General features: G+C 38.7%; 1 protein-coding gene across 1 annotated transcript in view; it reads left to right on the top strand.

Annotated features, from left to right (window-relative positions):
* Positions 1-5,469: 5,469 nt before the first annotated feature.
* Positions 5,470-22,511, top strand: part of doc2d (double C2-like domains, delta) — a 29,384-nt gene continuing 12,342 nt past the window's right edge. Inside the window, exons 1-7 of the mRNA XM_056773512.1 lie at positions 5,470-5,662; positions 8,312-8,732; positions 9,867-9,946; positions 10,954-11,028; positions 18,070-18,179; positions 21,452-21,578; positions 21,690-21,746. Coding sequence (XP_056629490.1) covers positions 8,330-8,732; positions 9,867-9,946; positions 10,954-11,028; positions 18,070-18,179; positions 21,452-21,578; positions 21,690-21,746 — 852 coding nt within the window. The 5' untranslated portion in view covers positions 5,470-5,662; positions 8,312-8,329. The remainder of the gene's footprint in view (positions 5,663-8,311; positions 8,733-9,866; positions 9,947-10,953; positions 11,029-18,069; positions 18,180-21,451; positions 21,579-21,689; positions 21,747-22,511) is intronic.

The raw sequence follows: 22,511 nt of genomic DNA, 5'->3' as shown, positions 1-22,511 counted from the left end.
CACGCCTTCAGACTTCCTCTCGTTCTCTGCACCCACACTTACATATAACTGTCCTTTCAGTTTTTCAGGTGTTCATAGCATTGACGTATTTCTCCATTTTTTTTCTATCTTTATATGTGCAATTTTTCACAAACATTTGCAACTTTTGTCTTCGCAGTACGGTCATCTTCAGTTCTGGAAAGCTGTTTTGTCACCCTACCCTAAGGGCCATTATTGGCGTACTCCATTTCTCTATTTATTCCTACCGGTACACTGAATTGGGCTATATAACAAGATTGTATATCTAAATATGCACAATACACACATCTTGCCCTCACTCCCTCTCTCTCTCCCTCTCTCTTGCATATGTGTGTATATATATATATAATATAATATGGCATGCTATCAATCACAAATGTCGTGTCCACCTGCAAAACAAACCTATTATCAGTCCTGTCAACATAACACACACGCACAAAAAAAAACAAAGCCACATTATGGAGAGAAATAAAAATTATAATCTGAGAAGGACAAAAGGTGGTAGCGTCTGTGATGTATTGAGAGAGAAAATGCAGAAAAGGGGTGAGACTAAATATGAAGCGAGATGGAGAATTGGGTCATTTGGAAGTGGAGAATCGGCTGACTTAGCACCAAACTGTGAGTGTTGTGGTTGGTTGGTCCTCAGCTCAGGATTATCCCTGGAGAGGGACTAATTTAAACCCCCTGAGAGAAGAGCTCACGTAGAGACTGTATCAGAGAGTACGCCTTGTGATAAATACTGCATAACTGCACTATGGTACGTAAAAGTTACGTAACAGTCCTGAATGAAACTTGGCACTCAGTGATTTATTTTCTCATTCCTAAAAAGGCACAGAGTGGGAGCAAAATGTCATCTGCCTTCTGAATCCATGAATCAACACTGTGATGGAAAGCCTCCGATTAGTCTCCCGTCACCGGATTTGAGCTGCATTCATTATAGATGAATCCATTTTTTACTATTTATTCTGGGTACTCTGTTTTAGGTTTCTTGGTCTTGGGAGAGTGGGCGTGACCTACAGCAAGGTCACAGTTCATTTACAAAATTGGATTTTAGGAGCTCTTGCATCATTTCTTTAAAAACTTCAAGGATTGAAACGGAAGTTGCGTTTGACCATTAAGTGACGTGTATCCGAGTGAGACGGCTTCCGAAATTTGAAAAAATGTAGGACGGGGCTTTATTTAGCCTTTCGCTTTTTGATTTATTTGTTGTAAGTTGGGCCTGGAGGGGAGGGCTAATAATACCTGGCCATTGGACAGTGAATATAGTACTACCTCTTTCTTGTTGCTTACGTCATGTGGTGAGGAGTTGTTTTAGAGAGGTGGAGAGGAGCTTCATATATTTGATTAAAGAGTACGAGCGCAAATGAATTTTGAAAAAATAATGGTGTGCACCGATAAATCACTTTTTTAATAATTACTGCAACACAGTGTAAAACACTTTTCGTCTATTTCATGGTGACTTTAATTTGAACCATGTTGTGGAGATGAAGGTCATAAAAACTACAAGACAAACGATAAAATAAAACATTTAGATGAAGTAAACTGTAACATCAGGACCCCTACACAGCTGTACAAAAAACTGGTAGTGTGCCTTTAAAACAACTCTTTAATGACTCTTTAGTTTAGAGTTTTTCAAGATGTGGCTAAAGCATCATCAACAAACCCCTTATGATTCAGTTTGGTATGCTGTCGATGAGTTCTGGCCAACCCACACAGTGCTTCCTGCTTTTCAGAGAGTTGCGCGTTAGGTGACTTTAAACTAGCCTGTCTCCCCCACAGATGAACTGAAAAGTCATGTGTCTGTTGAACTGAGGTGAGACGAGACGAGACGAGAGAATTTGGCACAGCAGAGCTCACACCGGCTGTCAGAACTACAGATGAGACTGGAAGAGATCTAATAGGACCTGTCTGTCTGTTATAAAAGAAAGAAAGAGCAAAATAGAGTTGAGAACATACAGAGTCTTAAATGGGCAGCAAATGTCTTCAGAATGCCTGTTATCAGTTTATGAAGGTGAACGATGACACATGGAATCCTCTGAGACGAGAGATGGAAATTAAATGGGGCCGTGGGCGTAAACTAAGCAATGCACCATTTCGCACATCTATGCAAAATTGTGCTGTCAAGAAAAAACAATTACCCATTTTCTGCTTTTTATTATAAACCTTGTCCAAATATGTTATCTTTAAAACAACAGGGTCATGTCTTAGCTGCTCAAAAATACAATAGTTCATTCTGGAATTCTTGGAAACAACTCTAATTCTGATTCAATTGATTTAAATTTTCTCTATCTTTAAGTAGAATAAATAATCAGAGGAGTGCGATTGCAATAAAAGTGCAATATAAAGTCATTTTAATTCGATAAGACAAGTTGATCGATTTCATCCTTTAAAATGTCTGTCCTGTTATGGCGTTTAGTAACGACTCTGTTGAGCACATGATAATACAAATATTGTCACAACAGCTGGGGTCAGAGAAAATAGCATACAACATAATTCCGGGAATAGTGGTTTAATGAAGTACAGCAGGGATGAACACAACAGGGAGGACAATAACATTTAAAAAAAAACAGGTTATTATAAAAAAAATCAGGAATATTCGAAAACAGGTAAATCCATAAAACAGGTAATAATCCTCAAAAGGTAGAATAAATCCTCAGGTAAGAAAGAAACGTCTAAAAACAGATATATTCCAAGTCATGTAGATAATCTAAATCACAAGTAGAATCACAAATAGAACAACAATAGGGAAACCATGAGGGGAACCTTAAAACAAACGATGTGCAGGTGCAGTGTAATCAAACAATGGCGGGAAGTGCTAGGGATTCTGGGAAGTGAAGTCCTTAATCTAAAATCCGTTGAAAGTGAGCGGACGAGACGATGAGGAAGCGCTGATGCAGGGGGCGGTTGTTACAAATATGTTGTGTTTACATATTGGTGTAATGATGCAACATACAGAAAGAATTGTCTACAGAAAGATATCATAGGATGATATCATCATCCAATTCATCATAGGATACATTTATGTGAGTCAACTCAATGAGTCAACTCTGTTCTCAATGCCTCAGTATTGAATATTCATTTCTTTTTTCAGAATCGACTCCAGCTTCACTAAGAATGACGTCGAAAGCAAGTGTTTAACAGAGCCATACAAAGTTAATTTTACAACATCCGTCAATTTCCAGTGTATGTGTGTGAGATCACAATCTACGTATGTATCCAGGTAAATTTTTCTGTTTCTCATGCTCTCTCATGTCCTTGCGGTTATGATGGAAGTTGACAGCTTATTTGTGCCGGTGTATCAGGCAATGAATATTATTTTTCTGTTGGGTAAAGAGAAAGAGCAATTTTATCAGTGTTTTTGCATTTGTGACTATCCTTATTTGCTTGCTTTCTAATATATTCTCTAAATGAGACCGGATATGTTTATTTAATTGGTTTTTTGTTATTTTAAATAATCCTTCATTGTGTGGTTTTCTTATGTATGTTTCTTATGTATAAAAATAGACATTTATACGTAACGTTAATTCCACGGTCTATAATTTTGTACTTTTGTATCTGCATTTTTCAATGCAGTAAGGGATTTGTGTTATGAGTCATTCTTAAGCATTTATTATAAGCTTGGGGTTTTACAGACAAGTTTTAATTCTCTTTTGCTTTCAGAAAGATGAATGTTCTCATATCTGTGTTCCAGTTCCCCTGCCATGAGTCTGGACACAAGCCACCGCACAATTACACTAAGGTTGACCTTCATGTGACAGGGTGACCTTCAGCTCATGTTTAATAGCTTAAAAGAAACACAGAGCCTTTTGCAAATTGCAAATTATTTTTCAGACACTTTGCTAATTCTGCATTAGCGGTTCACAAATGAGCACTTATGGCAAAAGTCAAAACTGAAGGGTTTGGAAAATACTCCGTTCACTAGCTGTCAAATCTTTGTAGAATAACAGAGGGGTTTTTTTGCACAGCTGCTAAGCGTCATGCTTTTGTGTCTGCCTTTCCCTTCAGTGAATTTATCATGATTTCTTAAGGGGTTTTATGGAACCTGCCCGACTTTGTTTTTTGCACTTCATCAAGACTCCAAACCAAGCCAAGATATTAAATCTGAAACACTTGGGGAACATCCAAGCCAATTGTGAAGATGTTTAATTATGTTTGTTATTCATATACTCTTTAATTTTAGATTTCAAATCATGTACATGATACTTGAAATATATTGAAGGATATATTTTAAAACTCATCAAAGGAAAGCGGATTGTGCGACTGTCAGAACTGTTCAGTGAAAAATTATTTCTACAAACTCCCCAAAGCAACTCTCCACGATCCTTTTTTTTTCCTTTTGGAGGAATAAATCAATATAAATCACATTTCACTTCTTTTTATAAAAATTGTTCTGCAAAATATGTAACAAAGTACTGTACAGTTTGAAACAACTTACAGACTTGGTAAGTTAGATTTCATTTGAACTATTCTTTTAAAGTGTATTGTGTGGCTTATTGCAGTAAAAATTATAAGCTAAAGCGCTTTGCTTCATTTGAAGACTAGCTCTACATTTTGACAACATGAACGTTTTAGAAAAGCTGGAATGTTTTTCATGACGCAAAGCTTTTTGACAGAACTCCTGAGGAGGCAAAACTATAAAATATGAGTATGTCTCCAGCACATCTCAGCGCCAACTGCTCACGTACAAACTCCCATGATGCTTGTTTTTGGAGCAATTATTTCCATAGGCAGTTGGAGCAAAGCTTTGATGACTGAGGTCTTTGTAGAGTTTTTCTTTTAGAATGGAGCAGAAATGTTTTTTTCGCCTGACTAAAGATTTCTCTAGCTCTTTTTTCACTGGCAAACACAACCATGAGAGGCACAATTCGAACTGACCACCGGTTCTAACACCCAGAGCAAATCTGTCTTATAGACCACTTCGAAAAAACACACGTAAGCAACGCTGAACCAACGCTGGTCAGAAACAAATCAAAAGGTTAAATGAATGTCTTTAACATAATATTATTTACGTAAAATTTACTGGAAAGTGGAAACTGGAAGTGCTTCTGGGCCAGTGTTTACATCTTGCAAAGTGGTCTATATAAGACTTTAACTATATTAACTTTTACCCCCCTATATTGTTTTGCCAAAAGAAAATGTAAAAGCACATTGAAAGGACAATAGCATGCATTTAGATAGTGTGCAATATTGGTATTTTCAATACTTTTTAGTGTCTTTTTTGTCAAGTCTTAAAGGTGCCTCTTCTCAAATAGACTTTTATTAATAAACCCAGCTGAAGAAATCTTTACTGGCGAAAGAGCATTAACAAGCCCCCCTTTTATCATTCTGACTCTCCTCGGCACGGTATTCTGTTTCTTGTGTGCGTCTCTTCGGTGCCTCTCTACACCAGCGCTCATTGTTAAACCCCGGCAGTATACCGCATGAGTGACGGATCTGTGAGTGCGGACCGCCAAGTGCTCGGAGAATTTAAAGACCACGTCACAGCAGAGAGTGTAGTGATAGAGAGAGAGAGAGAGAGAGAGAGAGGAACACAGAACGCATGAGGATATATTGATGCAAAGCGACGGTGGTTCTTCTTAGTGTGTGTGAGAGAAACCATGTGTACAGGAGATGGAACACTGGAACAGATGAAGATTGTCATTGGGTGAGTCTGCGTGTGCGTCTGTGTGTTGGAATGCATCTATCTTTACGTCCGCTTCATAGGTTTGTGTATTACCTTGACCACCTGTAAGTGTGTGTACGCGTGCATGTGTATTCGTACGTTTGTCAGTCTGTCACCACATGTATCTATTTCTGTTTGTACCAGTGAACGCATGTTGTGTGTCAGGTGTGTATCCTCCTGAGTGTTACCTTGAATTAAACACATCATTGATTTAAACACATCATGTGTGTTCATGCGAGTGTGTGATGGTTTTATTTCATGTACTGGCTCTGTGTGTTTGGACTTCTGTTGAACTCTGCATATGTGCATGAGCAATGATGTGTCTGTGTTCACTGATGTGCATTTCTGTGTGTTTGCGATCCAGCTTGACAGGATTTGTGTGCTAGTGGGGTTGTATCGTATCAGACTCACTGTGTATAATGTGTGTTTGAAAGCAGTTGAGGATTGAGTGCGTCTGACTCTTGCCCCATAAAATATCGATGTGTTCTGTGCGTGCATGTGTTACGTTGTGTGTGAACATAACTGAGGATTGTGACGTGTTATTCTGATGTAAGATGTCTTTTTTAGTGTAATGCTTCTTTTTGTCACATTTTATGAGAGGCAAAGTAAAATAACTTGATTAGTAAAACAAAGTGTTTGTTTTGGTCGAAAAATTCGAAACTTCTGAAAGTAGTACTCTTTTTTGACCTGTTAAAGCTTCTAGCTCCTGAAACAAGACTCTAAAAACAAACTACTGAAAAAGATGTGAAAAGCAGATGTTGAAATAGAATGTGTGAGACAGTGCGCGCAGTGTATTGAACCCACAATATCTCGGTCCTGAGGGAGGTAGTGTAATCAAAACAGCTCCGAATTACTGGTAATGAAAGATAATATCGGCAAAAAGTCTGTCACACGTCTTAATCTGTCTGGATCGGGGCTTTGGGGCATTCTTGTGTTTCACTTGTGACACATCAAACGTTATATTTTAATTTTGCTGAGAACAAATATCGGCGCCACAGATATGTCTGGAGGAATTTCTTTGTAACGTTAGCAGACTGAGGAGCAGTGTGGTAAAAAACTCTTGAGATTCACAAATTTGATTCACAAAAATCGATATTATTGTAAAATAAAGACTGTGTGTGTAATGATTGCCGGCGGTTTCAAATTTACAGACCCTGTGCTATTGTTATTAGGTGGTTGCCAAGGTGTTGCTAAGATGGTAGTTGCTTTAGTTCATTGCTAAGGGTGCTGGGTGTTTTCTAGATCTTTGCTTAGTGGCTCAAATCAAAATAACCAACCACTCTGGAGTTTTAGGTATACTAGATGGGGGTATTTTAGGTATCCCTAGATGGGGGTCTAATAACTTTGCCCTCCAATGTAAATCTATGGGATTTTTTTGTAGTTTTTTTTATTCATTATGATTTGTATTATTAATACATTTTGATTGGATGGAAGTAAAGCGGCATATTTACAGTTGGTTTGAGTTTTGTGCTAAAGTTTATTACTTAGGTTTTGAAGGAAACCAAGACTGGACTTTTGAGCAAAACTAGTATGATGTTAGCGACCTAAAGGTTGAGGATCTTTTGACAGAAATGCAATATAATATAAATAACTATGTGTTTAGAGGTGCATAAAGTCAAAGTCTGCTTTATTGTCAATTCTGCCACATGTACTGTACATATATAAAGGATTCAAATGTTGTTACTCTCGGACTCATAGTGCATATAAATAACACTACACAGAATCAAATTACAGGTGCTGAAAGCATTCTTTAGAAATGTTGGCCCATATTGATAGGATAGCATCTTGCAGTTAATGGAGATTTGTGGGATGCATGAAGCTCCCGTTCCACCATATCCCAAAGATGCTCTATTGGGTCGAGATCTGGTGACTTTGGGGGCCATTTTAGTACAGTGAACTCATTGTCATGTTCAAGAAACCTATTTGAAATGATTCGAGACTTGTGACATGGTGCATTATCCTGCTGGAAGTAGCCATCAGAGGATGGGTACATGGTGGTCATAAAGGGATGGACAAGGTCAGAAACAATGCTCAGGTAGGCCGTGGCATTCAAACCATGCCCAATTGGCACTAAGGGGCCTAAAGTGTGCCAAGAAAACATCCCCCACACCATTACACCACCCCCATAATTGCATTTAGGTGAGTGTATATGTAAAATACAACTAAAAAAGACCTCACATAATGAAGTGTTATGTTTTTATTACCTATACTATATGCTATATCTGTCTACATACCGCTGGACATGGAATTCGCCATGTTGTTTGTATAGTACAACAGACAAACTGCTCTTCAGAGTTTTTTTCGTAAATACGTTGTTTCCTTCGGCAAAGAAGCAAAGCATGACAACGTGCTAGTTTTGTGTCAGCCAACGTTGTGCTTCGAAAGAGAAGGGTGAGCGGTGGATTGAGCCTTTGGTTGACTTTCCCAACTTTGCCAATAGATGCCGCTCATACACTGGACCTTTAAAATAGGGCAAATCAATGAATCAATTGTTTCTCTTTGTGGTGATACAAAATTACCGAAACACTAAACAAACAAATAAAAATACAAAAAGTGAAACAAAACTTTCAAATTTAAATGTTTATAGTATCATTCTTTAGGTTGAAACAATCTCTTTCTCTTTCTCCACAGTCTTTTCCAGCGATCCCGATGAGTGTCTCCAAACCACCTCCTCCCCACTCCCACTTCCCCCCCAGCAACCCGTCCTCTCACCTCCCCTTGCCTCCCAACTCAATCTCTTCCCCCTCTCCCTCACCCCCTCCCTCCGCTGCCGGGCCCCCCAGCCCTGCCATGCCTCCACCCTCCCCGGTAAAGATCTCCATGCAGGAGCACTTCGCCATCAACGTGTGTCCCGGTCCCATACTCCCCATTCCTCAAATCTCCGACTTCTTCCCTCGCTTCCATGACTTTCCCATCACCCCCCTTCCACCGCGGGAAAAAAAGATTCTAAAGGACAAAGACAAGGACGCCGTTGCAGACGGAGAGAAAGACCGCAAGAAGGAGAGAGAGCAAGAAGAGAACGGACAGTTTGCAGACTCGGATGACGAGGACAGTGAGTTTGCCTTGGCACTAGTAGTCATACGTAAACATAGGTCTGGTGCGTTTGAACTGTTTGTATGACATACAGTTAGTTTCGCTTGTAAATGACATTTTAGGGCACAGGGTGTATCAGAGATAATTTACGTTGGAATAATGGAAGATGTGGCACTCTATTTGTGATTGACTTGCCAGTCAGATTAACACTTTTCAAGTTGGACGTAATATGCATTAAGAGTGGTGAAGGGTTTGTGGGTGGTGTATGTACTTTTTTTGGCAAAAAAAAGAAAAAGTACTTCTGTTAGAGCCAATATACATTTTTGAGAGGACAACTGAGGATTTGGATGCTGCCGTAAAAAAAAAATCAAGGCCGCAAGACTTTCTTCGGAGTAAAAATATGATGCACATCACATGTTACACGTACATGTGTTTTAAGCAGGATCATCATTTTAATTGCAAATTTATGCAAATATGCATCCCCCTGCAGCTTGCGTTTGCGTGTGATGTTTGAGAATCACTTGCCTAAGTAATCATTTTGCAACGCTTTTATCCAACGCATATGACAGTCTGTTTATTACAATGTCAATTCAACTGGAACGACCCGGGGTTAAGTGCTTTTCTCAAGGATACATCAATAATAGAATCTGGATTAGGCCTCGTGAGATTCGAACCCACAACCTTTTTCATTAGCAGCCCACATCTTTAACCGGTAGACCACACTACCTGTTTTTCTGCTCGGACACTTTCATCCTCTACTTAAGAATGTGAATCTCCATTACACAGCATCCCACATATATGAATTCTTCCTTATTGGCGATGTATTTTATTGACTGATTTTATTCACCAGTAGGCAGCCAATGAGCCGTGAGCACTTCCCTTTGGCCTGAACTTGCGCCTCATACTGTTCAGTATCGATTTCTTTGTGTGGTGTTTGCTGGATTGATGCGTGTAATGACAGGGGTACGCGATCAGAGTGTTAAATACTTCATTAGTCTCTGTAATGGTGCATAAACACTACAAGCCCTTTGTATGTGCTGAGGCCTGATTAGGTCTTAACAGGCAAGATTCCCAGCTAAGTCATTTCGGCTGCTATTTTTGCTAATGTGCGTGTGTAAGTTATTCTTTTGTTTTTTGTCTTTTTTTTATGCAGCCTACCTGGGAACTCTGGAGTTTAACCTGCTGTTTGATCAAGAAAATAACTGCCTACACTGCACAATCCACAAGGCCAAAGTAGGTTTACACATACACAGATACGAAAACATGAGTGAATATCACGTAAATAATTACAGTAACCAAAATTAGTCCATAGTGTTCTCTTTAAAATGTACTTTTCAGTCTTTCTCCTCAGGAAAAACAACCCCAAAATATTTTTGACTTGTGTCCATGGGTTTATTATCAAATTTTTGTCTAATGAAATGTGTTGTTGATTGAGAATGTCTCCTCCGTCTTACTCCATCTATCTTCTAGGAGCGATATCAGCTTGCAGATAATGGTTTTGCTAAGCTGAGATGCAAACGAAAGGCTTTTAGATATAAGACAAAGGACATGCGAGATGTCGATGTCCCATTTCCTTTTTCAATAGGAAATATGTCAACACAGGAAATTAACTGTGTTTGTTGAAACTCATTAAAACTGCCTTGCAGTACCTTGCAAATCTTGGTTAGTTGGGCTGTGAAGTAAACTAAAGGCGATTATCTAATTTCAAGTAATACTGAACACAAGAAAGGAAGCTCATTTAATCATTTATTGGGGTCTCTAAATACACCAGACATGTATAATTTGCGAAATGAGAAATTGTAATATTCTATAATAGTTTGATTCCGTTGTTATAAATAACTTTTGTAAAAGTTGAGTGAACATTTAAGGAACATATGAATATATTTGCCTTTAAACCAGCTGGAGGGACCTTAAAGGGATAGTTCACACAAAAATGAAAATTCTGTCACCATTTATGCACCCTCAAGATGTTCTAAACCTGCATAAATTACTATGATTTGTTGAACACATTTATTTTGAAGAATTTAGGAAAGCAAACCGTTCTGGAGCACCATTCACTACCATTTTAACTTTTCTACAATGGTAGTCAGTGATGATTATTTTTTGGTGAACTATCCCTTAAAACCCAAAAGTGTGTCTCTCTAAGGATATGATCTATCATCCTTCCACCCCATCCCGACAAATATGTGCATCACATGTGACATGAGCTTGTGTTTTTGTGTGTTTGTTTATGACTACAGGGACTAAAGGCCATGGACTCCAATGGTCTGGCTGATCCATACGTGAAACTCCACCTCCTGCCTGGAGCAAGCAAGGTCGTTGCATCCTTCTCACACGCACGCACGTACAAACACATGCAACAACGCACACAGCATGGTTGAATTCTCTGCAACATCAGCACAAGTTCCTTCTAATTTCCTGACACACACACACGTCAACACGCAGGAGTGATATGCGCATTCATGACGTGGAGGGCTGCCCGTGAGCGCTGAAGCTGTGGAAAGCATGCGACCGAACTGGTAGATTTAGTGATTGGTGCTGAATTATTCTCTCTTTAAATTTCCACAATTTTACTGCATGTAATAAATTCAGCGCTGTAATCCGTTCAAAGGGGGGCAGGCGGAGACAGGAGCAGCCGAGATGAAGCGTCCTGTTCTCCTCCTCCAGTGGTTTCAGTTCATTTTTTATTTTTCACATCCACGCTCTCGCTCCTGTCCAAATCTCTGCCGCTATCTCTCTGTCTATCGGCACATGACCCACTGTGACCTTGGAATACCAAGACAGCATCGAGTGCTGGAAGTGAGGGAGGGATGGAAAAAGAGAGAGATAGATGAGAGGGGACAGCAGCAGGTGGTTGTCATGGAAACAGCACAGATTGTTACACAGCTCACGTCAACCGTAGAGCGTATATACGAGAGAGAATTAGAAATGGTGAGAAACGTCACGTCTTGCGTGTGCTCCCACGCGCCAGCCTGGTAAATATCGACCGGGTGGGTTACGGACACCTCCGGGGCTTTCAAAAGGTGCGCAAGCGAGAAGTGATGTGCGCTGTACACACACCCTCACACGCGTACACGTGGGCGTGCATGCGGGCGTTGAAGAGCTCCCGTTACCAAACTCTTTCCAGTTGTACTTTCAAACGCGCCACGTTTCCAGGCATCTTTTATGCAGGAGGAAGTATGTTGCTAGATTGCGTGCAGTTTTTATTGAAATCCCATAAAAGGTGCTGGAAGCACAATAAAGAGGCGAGGAGGATCATGCGGATGGTGAGTGGCCCCTTCTTTGTCAAGTGCGCGTGTGTGTGTCATCATCACACAGCATGGAAAATGAGATATCTGAGTCACAGACACTTTTCCAAGCTGCTGCTCTGGGAATCTCACTGCCTTGGGCCAGATGGAGGAGAGAGAGAGGGAAAGGTGGGAGAGAGAGGAGTTAAAGATGAAATATTTAGAAGAAGATGCAATAGCACTGATTTGGCAGAAGAAGAGGTGAAACCAAGCAGGTGAAACCATATGCTGTTGCAAGCAAAAACGCTACGTGAGAGGAAGCTGAGGAAAGAAGTTACAAAGCTAGCAAGTGTTATAAGCGTTTTTTTTTTATTTGGTGCCATACCAGCACAAATTAGTACAGGGTTTAACAAATTCTTTTTTCAGGCATTAAATAATACGCCACATTCCAGTTCAATTATGAGCACAAACCTTATTAATTCACGTTGCCTGATTAATTTAAATACTCTCCTCCCATAAAGTGTCTGAAGAGGAAACTCCTACAAATGCATATGCAGTTTTTTTTACACCAAAAGAGGCGTTTGCACTGATGCAAGTTGTTTATTAATCTGGCCCTAAGAATGAAGCTTGTACAAGTTATACAAAATCTTTGTAGTTTGTAGTATTCCTGTAGCTCAACTGGTGGTACAAGCAGCAACAGCTAGGTAATGGGTTCAATCCCCAGGGTGCTTTTCAAGAAAATTCAAACAGTATTGGCCAAAAGTGATGTCCTTAAAGAATAAAGATGCTTATTAACAATGCCCTAAAAGGAATTTTGGGCTGTTTAGAACCTTGCTATTGCTCAAAAGGGTCCTTTTAGTGGAATTGTTTTTTTTAAGAACCTTCAACTAAAAAGTAGCAATTTATTCAACAATTCTCCCTGAAAAGCAAGCCCACACGTCATCCAGCGAGCGAAAGGGCATGCCCGTGTGCGAGCGTGAGAAAATGAGCATGCCCACTTGTCAACAAGCCAGAATGAGTAAGAGCACGCCCATCTATGACGCTTTGCTCGGCTGACGGAAGTTTAGCTCTGATGAATGTTATATAAACGGTGGATGTAATGCTGGATTTGAAATTGATAGATGGCGAGGTCCCAGTGCTAAAAGATTCCGGACATGAACCTCACGCGGTAAGTCAAACTAAATCATATGTCTGTGTTTTGTTGGCAATCGGCGTGTAAGTGCATGTAAACACAAATTTATAGTAAATCAACAGTTATGCAGGGATAATGCGATGATTTATTGTGTGCTCGTGCTGTTGTTCCGCCTCCCCTGCAGGCTTCCAGGAGCTCGTCTTTTTAAGGGAAACAATCGTACACCTACATCTGTCTTTTATAGATTTGAACAAACTAAATACTCCTTGAAAATACGAAGTATGCATTGCTATTACAGTATATAGTTATTCAAGATTAATATGAGATTGGCCGAAACTGCGTGTGTCACCTCATCTTTAATATACAACATTAGTATTATGTTAGTATTAGTATTGCATATTAGTTTTGTGTTGTAAAAATGAGTTCAAGTTCTGAAAACATTGCATTCTTTTTGTTGTTGGTTTAAATTTTCTGCAAATAAATGCAAATAAAAAACTATATTTATATTTGGAATTGTGGTGATACATCGTATCAGTTAACAGGATTTACAAATAAATAGTAAAATCATAGTAATTTATTGTACTTTAAATAGTATGTTCAGAAAAAATGAAATTAATGAAAAATGAAAGTTTTGGTGTGGTGAGAAGGCAAGGCGTAAAAAGAAAACAAAAAACGCCTAATGTTTTTGTTTGTCAGACAACAACTTATATGGGTTTGATATGGAGCAAAAACCTAAATCAATACCATAGAATACCAGACAATATGGGTTTTACTTTAATAATGCAAGAAATGAATCAAAAACGTAAAAGCTTACAGGAAATGAAGCATACATTGACCATAAGTGCTGTGTTCTCCTGGTTTTGGATTACAGTAATTCTCCCGAGCATTGACTCAATAAGCTTTGTGATGTGCAAAGTGTAATTTTCTTGCCTCTTGAAATGTCAAACTTCAAACTCTAACTTCAGTTACACCTACAGTAAAGCACTCCGACTAGACAACATGCATACATCTTTCATAATAATGTGTTTAAATAAAGGATATCCCCTTTTCTGGTTGGCCATCACTTTTAGCCACTACTATAGTTTTAATTTACTTAACTTTTTTAGTGCTCCAAATTCCACCGTATGTACAGTAAATAAAGTAATCATTCAGATCCATGGCATTACCATCTGCTGTTTTGTCAATTACTGTACAGTAAACCTCTTCTGGTTGTTTCAGGTAACAGTGTGTAGCTTTTCTCCCAGTGAGACCCACTAGCTGCTTTTACTATTTTAATTAATTGTGATATGTATATTTTCCCAATGTCTGCTGCAATTACTGTGTGCTTTTCATGTGCTGAGCAACCTCAGGGGGAGAGAGAGGATAGCCAGGCTTGGCTGGTTCCAGCTTCGAATGCAGCAGTGCAGAGAGAAAAACCAAGCGAGAGACAGAGAAGGGAAGATGAAATGAAATATGCAGAGAAGCAACATGCTCTTCAGGCGATGAATGACGTGGACTTGCTCTGTCAGGAGAGCGAGAGCCAGAGAGAGAGCCTGTGGTTTGGGAGATTGTGTTTGGGTCTTCACAGCAAGAGCGTTTTTTGATTTAACACCCATTTGTTAAACAAGCTTGTGGAGGGTAATTGCCCAGTTTGGGGAGAGAGATCTGTGAGGGTATTTGATGTGTGTGTGAGTATGTAACCAAGGATAGTAACAGAAAAATAAAAGGGAAATGTTAACATTTACATATGTAAACATTTATGTATTTACATTTACATTGATGCATTTGGCAGTTGCTTTTATCCAAAGCGACTTTCATTGCATTATATTATATATTTGTTTCTGACTATATGCAATCCCCTGGGATCGAACCCATGACCTTGGCGTTGCTAGCGCCATGCTCTAACCACTGCTCTAACCACTATTTAACAAACGCCTTTACTATACAGTGCATTGAAACTATATATTTTTATCAATATGTGTGTTCCCGGGAATTCAAACCCACAATATATTTTTCAAAAAAAATAAAGCCTACTGTAAAATTATATTTTATATTGGCATGTTCATTTTCATATAACTAGGTATATGCACGTTTTGGGGGGCTTCAGGATTTAGGAAGGCAAAACAGGAGGGGTGATGCGGAGCTGAATGTGTGTTAGAGAGAGAGTCGGGGGAAGCCTCTCGTCCTCTTTTCTCCTCTGTAAAGTAGGTGAGCAGATGTCTGCTCTTCACCTGAGGGAGAAGAGATAAATGATGTTTTCACCCCTGTCCGTTTTGACTGACTCTCTCTCTTCATCCCTCTCTTGTCTGCCGCTCTCTGTCTATCTGTTTATGTAGTTATCTAGGTGGCTGAACAAATTTCTCATCTTCAGTTTCACTGTGTCGTCTAATATAAGTTTGTCCACTGTTTATTAAAGTGATTCGGGATCAATAATTAACTTTTTGCCACACCTGTCAATGTCAGATTAATTTATTTACCGTAAATGAGCGTTTCTTCAAGTATAAACACTTTAATGTCCAAGGGGTTGGCTTTTGTTAAAGCTGACAGATTTTAGGCTTTATTGTTTTTGTTGTATGAAGGTCTTGGAATTTTACCTTTTCTTGTTTTTCCCTCTGTGGTGGAACAGTGTTTCTGTAACTCAACTAGTAGTGTGTTGCAAAGATTGTGGGTTTGATTCACAAGAAACACAAATGGGTAGACCGACTAATATGCAAATTTGTCCTATGGGGTGACGGCCGAAAACTGACAATGAAGACAAATCTCTCTTGTGATATTTTATATGATACATATGAATAAAAAATAATAATATAAAATAATGTAATATGAACAGTTTGTTTTCCAAATTTTGCTGACATACTATTGGACACATACTGATAAAAAATGTAGCTTGAATTCACTGTAAGTTGCTTTAGATAAGAACAAAAATGTATTTTGGCTTTGTTTATAATTTTTGGGACGATAGTAGCAGTTGAAGCAATCTGTTTGTGGTATGTTGTGCTCTGGGCAAACTCCATGCAGAGAGCAAAGAGAGCTGCAAATCAAAGCCCCCAGGGTAACATAACAGATCCAACAGAATGAAATTACATTAAACACAGGATACACATTTTCATTTTTCACTTTTAATTTGCATAACATTGAACAAAAACTTGATATTCAATTGTTCAAAGAATGTAACAATAGCTGCATAGAGAACAAGACAACATGTTTTAGATAGACCTACAATTGATTGCTGGACTGAAATTCCTGAAAGCAGAGATTAATAAGACAGATGTTAAGAGGACTAAAGGAAAAGGGCTGTCAGACAGACGGTGAAGCTGGTGATGAAGGAGGGTGTTAAGAGTAGCTTGACTTACACTTGACACACAAAAGTGCTGTCACAGTGCCAATTTTTTTAAAAATATTTCAATAGAGAACAATTAAAAAACCTTAAGAATCTTTATGTTTCACAAAATTATTTGTAGTGGACATTTGGAAACTTCAAATTATAAAAAAGAAAGAGAATTGGTTCTTAAAAAACCTAAATGGCATGAACCTATGAGTTCGCTCTGAAGAACATTTGTTGGACTAATGTTTTTTTTTTAAGAGTGAATGGATTGCACCATGTTGGAATTATACCAGCAACCTTCCAGCCAGTCGGCATGAAACAGAACAAGCGATTATATTTTTTTCCATATAGGGAGCTGCAGAGATGACTTGTTTTTCTAGACCAAGCTATAAATTGGTGCTGCATTGGTTTCCTCGACCGAAAGCCTATACGATTTTCCCATAAACTTTCGGAAGATCGCAAAAAATGATCTCTGTGATTCACAAAGGTTTATGATGTTTACACATTTTGTCTATCAAGATTATTTTTACAAATTAACAAAAAAATTGTTACTTTTCAAGCCGAAATACAATCGGCAGAAGTAAAAAAGCTAACATGATGCTATAAACAGACTACGGTTGTTCGATTTTAACGTCACCACCAACCAAGCCTCCGACAACTCCTTCAAACTTTATTAAAAATGTGATCCCTGGTAAGGAACTACTCCTTGAATGAATCCGCATCTACGCTTTTAGAGATTGGTGTCCATGTTGCATTATTTGTGAGCTTTACATGCGCAATGACGTCTAACGTCCCCGCCGAAGGAAGTAGTCGCTTTTAGCAACTTAGTAGCAACCACCGTTTTTAAGACACAATAAGGCTTTAATAAAAACACGAGTGGGTTATGACTGGTGTGTTTTATGTCATAGAATAATTCGTGAACATATTAAGAGGTTTTGTTAACTACAGACCTTATTTCAGGCCTTAAATCCTAAAATTAACTAAGTTGCTTCCGAGTTTGCACACAAAAATATGTCATCTCGGTGGCCCTCTATTGTGACATAGAGTGAAACGGCTTATGAAATGAGAGAAAATAGAGGGCGGGACTTGATTACCCACGTCGAGAACTGATTGGATCGTTGGAAGATGGGTGTTGATAACAGAATATAGGAAAATTTGAATGCGAGTTGCAGTCAATCGTGAGAGGAAGTGATGAGGTTGTTTGAGGGCACAAGAATAAAAAAATAAAGAGGTGCACAGATAGGTCACTTAAAAACAATACATGTGTTTGATTGCAAATAATAGGATTTTTCAATTGTCATATTATGCCGTCTTTATGCTTTAACCACTTCAACACCAATCACTGCACAAATTTGCAGGAATCTAACACCTTTGAGAGACATTCGATTTTTTCTTGAACTGCATAAAGCTGTAGTTATTTTTGTACAGATGAAGTTTGGAGGTGTTGTTAACTCTATCCCACGTTCTGAGGTGGTGACATAAATGTGTAAGAGCGTTATTTTGGGGATCGTATGAGTCTATACTTGAGTTTTGTGATTTAAGATGCACTGGGGTGCTGTGGTTTATTGGTGAATTCTCAGATTGGTAAATGCAAGGTTGCTTGATCATCAGCATTGCGTCCTCGAGCAAAGCTCTGTAAAGGCGTTTATTTCATTTCTATATCAACCAATCTTTTATTTTCTTTCTCTCACAGGCAAACAAACTCCGCACGAAGACTTTAAAGAACACGCTGAATCCAGTGTGGAGCGAAACGCTTGTCTATCACGGCATCACTGCTGCTGATATGACCACCAAAACCCTCAGGTACCGCCTTTATTTCCCTCGATCTAGTGCACTTCATATCATACACGGTTGTTTTTGGCTTACACTGTGAAACTTATATCCAAACTCACCTTTAGAACATATGGCTCTCTACTGCTCCAATAACAATCCTTTGGTGCCGACCACAAATGCCTTAAGACTCTTTGCCCGGCTTATTAATCACAGTGAGACAATGAGAACATGTGCTTGCAATAATGATCAGAACATTTTCCCTTTGTGTGTTCATTTGTGGTGCTTCAGGCATTAAGGTCAAGTCATTCCTTCAGAGGTACACTATTACAGAGAGCACAAGATATAAAACGCCACAACAAAAACAAAATGTAATGTTCAACCTTATTTATGGTTCTATACCATATTTGACACAATCATTATGGATACTTCACCAAACAGCAAAAAGGTATTAATTCTAAACATGTATGACTGGTTGTGCTCTGTGGAACACATAAGATGACATTTTGAGAAAAGAAGATATTTTGAAGAATGCTGTTAACATTGGCCCCTATTGACTTATATGGACACAAGACCACTGTTGTTTGGTTACCAGCATTCTTCAAAATATCTTCTTTTCTGTTTCCCAGGACCCAAGAAGATAAAAAGGAGGAGCAAGGATACCCTGGTGTATATATTTTATTTTATTTCGCAAATTCGTCTTTTTAAACATTGGAGGGTTTTTGTGTTTTGTATATAAATGTCTAAGAAAACCAGCCTGACCTTAAGATGATGACTCATGTTAGCAGCGTTATTATGTTAGAATGAAGTGACAAATGCGTGCCACATACGTAATCCCCCTCAAGTAATTCATCCAGGCGGCAACAATGCAGAGCACGCACTTGTACTCCGAGCGTGGGCATGTGTATATATGAAGAGAGAAAAGAGTGTGTGGACCTCTCTGTGGTGCAATGACAAAATAGCCTTTGGGTAACACACACTCCCGGGTCTAGCCTTCCGTTGTGAGGTACGCTACGATTTGAGCCTGAAAAGAGAGAGCAATCGAGACTATTTCTCCTCAACTTCAATAGGAAAACCTTCTGATGCACGGGCAGATATATAAACCTAGCAAGAGTTCTCGCAGGATGAGAATACGAGAGAGATAAAGAGAGCCGCCAGTACTCCGTGTTCCACTTTTTGCCTGACACCGTGAAAAATTTGAGTTTCATGCTGAAAGGGTTTTTAGCTCAAGCACGATTATCCTCAGCGCCTGAGACGGACCTTCAGTCAGAACGTGCTTCTGCGGCGCTCTGAGAAAAGTGTTGGGTTTGTGAAATGGTTTCACACAGAAGCGTTTCAAAGATTAAAAAAACCAATTAGAGACATAAATTCTGGCACAATTGACGGCAGAAATGTTTTTTCCTTGGGTACACGCTTTGTAATCCCTGAGGATGAGATGATTTGATGATTTTTTACACTCTGTTGCGCTCTGTGACCATCATCCCGAAGAGCAGGTTGCTGGAGCCCAGAGCGTTGATGTGGTATGTCATTACGGGCAGCGTCAGCACCTTGTCACACTTGCTGTATCTGGGGTGTGACAGCTGGCCAGTCTCAAACCGACTGAAGTGCTTGCTCAGAGAAGGAGAGGGATGGATATATTAGGTACACAAATGTGCAACGTACAACAGTCATGCAGCTGAAAGAGTAGCCGACTCAAAATAAGATGAACTTACAAATTATCCAGAACTTTTGCAGAGCAAGCGATTCTTTACTTCTCTCTGTTTACCATATCGGCCTGTGTCAACGCTGTTTTTACGCGAATGTCATTTTACACATGAAAACAGTGACTGCCGTTGGCAGGTGTTTGCCAGAGAACATTTTCGCAAGAATACCCTTGTTATTAATAGTGCCAGTGAAAAGCATTTGATGTCATTATGAGAGACATCAGCATAATGTAATAGAAACGTACAGCATGTGTGTGAAGCATATAAAGTGTTTTTTAGTAATAATGAGTGTGTGTTATGATAATGGGTTCTTCAGTCGTAGCCGGGAGCTGAAAGTTTTTCTGTTACATCCGGGGTGGCAAAGCTAGTGACTGCTTAAGTGTACCGTTGCATTTTGCTGATCAAAAACAAAGTTTGGGCACATGGGGAGTTAGCCCCTACAGAAGATTTCTAAATTATTATATCATTTCTCAATAAATTTGGTAATTTGCCCTAAAATGAAATCTCTGTCATTAGTATAAATTGGGACAGAAGGTTTATTTTTGGGTGACATATCCTTTAATCCATAACAAGACCATTTTATCTCTCAGAACCCTACAAATAGAGTCTACCAAAGGTGTAGAGTATGTTTGGTGTGTTAATTGTGTTTGTGTGGGATTTCTGGGTTGTGTAACATCTCACAGCATGTGTGATCTGGTGAAAGTGTTTTTTTCACAAGTTACAGACCCATGACTCATTTTGTCACAATATGATGCTGACTAAAACAGCAGCTGCCAGTCTTTATGATGTGTTATATGTACAGATGACATTTGCGCAAGCACTCTGAATAATCCCAAAGAAAATAAATACCAAAATAGGCGGTTAAAAAATGATCGCCGAAACAGTGTGTGTGTGTTTACAAACTTGGCCGAAACAGTGTGTGTGTTTACAAACTTGGCTGAAAGGGGATGAGTAATCAAGTCCTATAAGGAAGCAAGAAGCCAACAAGATGATGATGTCAATGTCATATGTTTGTGTGCGATCTCTCTCTCTCTCTTTCTTCCTATCTCTCGCTCTTTGACACCCGCAATAACACTTCAATTTTTTCTCTCCCACATTCGCGTATTTGTCTCCTATTCCTTATTGGTTTGTCTCCCTCATCTATTCTTTCTTCACTCTTTTTTCACTTTGTCACCCTTGCTGACGTAGAACCCATCGGTCTGCTCTTGTTGTTCACTTACGTCTTTTTAGTAATGGCTTTTAGTTTGTGTTTATTTGTTGGCTTTCAAGTCATGTACTGTATGTGATGGTATACTCTAATAGAAAATGTAAAAAATCTATTTTTAGTTGATATACTATATATTTTTTGATGAATGTTGAAACATTCTTATTTTTTGTTGGTCTACTATCTCTCTCTCTTTGATTAAAAATGTCTCTTTAACTTAAACTTATACCTACTATCAGAAGGTTCAGTAGGTATAAGTCAATACCTACTATCATCTCAACCTCACATGCTGCTCTCTCTCTCTCTCTCTCTCTCTCTCACTATACACGTGCTGTCTGCCAAGATGAGAAAGGCTTAAAGTTAAAGAGTTTTGAGTGTCATATTTCTGTCTCTTGCAGGCTGTGTGTGTGTGATATGGATCGTTTAGGACGGAATGAGTTTATAGGTGAAGTCCGGGTGGCCCTTAAGAAACTGAAGGAGGGAGAAAACAAGAAATACTACATGGGCCTGGAGAGAATCACACAGGTCTGTGTGTCATAGTGACCGTTACGGTTACGTCTACTGGATTTTGTACTATGTATAATTTATTGTTTGGGTATTTGGTGTATTATTAATAACCCTTCTACGGCCCTTTAGACCCGGGAGGGTAACAGCCAGGCAGTGGATTCTGGAGCTCCTGTTGCAGAAGAAGAGGTAAAAATCCCATACTTTCCATTTCAGATTTGAGTTCTTTACAGACTCTCTAACTATACTGAAACTATACCGAAATATAGATTAGATGGATACATTAGATGTTTAGCATGTTAAAAGAGATTATGTTTTTATCTTAAGACATTCAATGAGACAAAAACATATCTTATTTGACATTGTCCTGTTCAGAAAAAAAACACTCTTGTTTTAAGTCTTACTGTCTTCTTCAGTGGCTAAACTAAAGCAAAGTGATATTTTTATAATCCCCATGGATGGTATGATAATTATCCATTTCAATTTAAGTGTGCTTTACTGGCATGACAAAAATGCGACATTTGTATTGACAAAGAACAAGAAGAATAAATGTGTAAACAAATAAAATAAAATCGTATGATGTACGTAGTGCAAACTTAAAGTGAAATAGTAAAACATAGAAAACATATAGAAAATAGAAAAAATATAGAAATATAATAGTGTTAACCGAGGTTTACAGAGGCAAGATATGTAACAGAATTAAGTTTATTTATTTGCGCTTTTTATCATTTGAATTGTATCACAGCTATACAAGGAAAAAACGTGTAAATAAAACACATGTTAAATACACATAAATGATAAGTAAAAATGTAATATAAAAAGTAATATAAAGTAGTGGACAAAATCAAATATATGTATACAAATACAGACAAATGCAAGTATAGGGTTGCATTGGACGCATTCGCCTGGTCCAAAGTAAACTCTCCGCCTGTGTTTGGTTTTCAGTCTGGCTAG

The sequence above is a fragment of the Triplophysa dalaica genome, chromosome 18, assembly GCF_015846415.1.
Source record: "Triplophysa dalaica isolate WHDGS20190420 chromosome 18, ASM1584641v1, whole genome shotgun sequence".
Lineage (NCBI taxonomy): Eukaryota > Metazoa > Chordata > Actinopteri > Cypriniformes > Nemacheilidae > Triplophysa > Triplophysa dalaica.
Note: the sequence above shows the minus strand (reverse complement) of the source record. Positions and strands in the feature narration are given on the sequence as shown.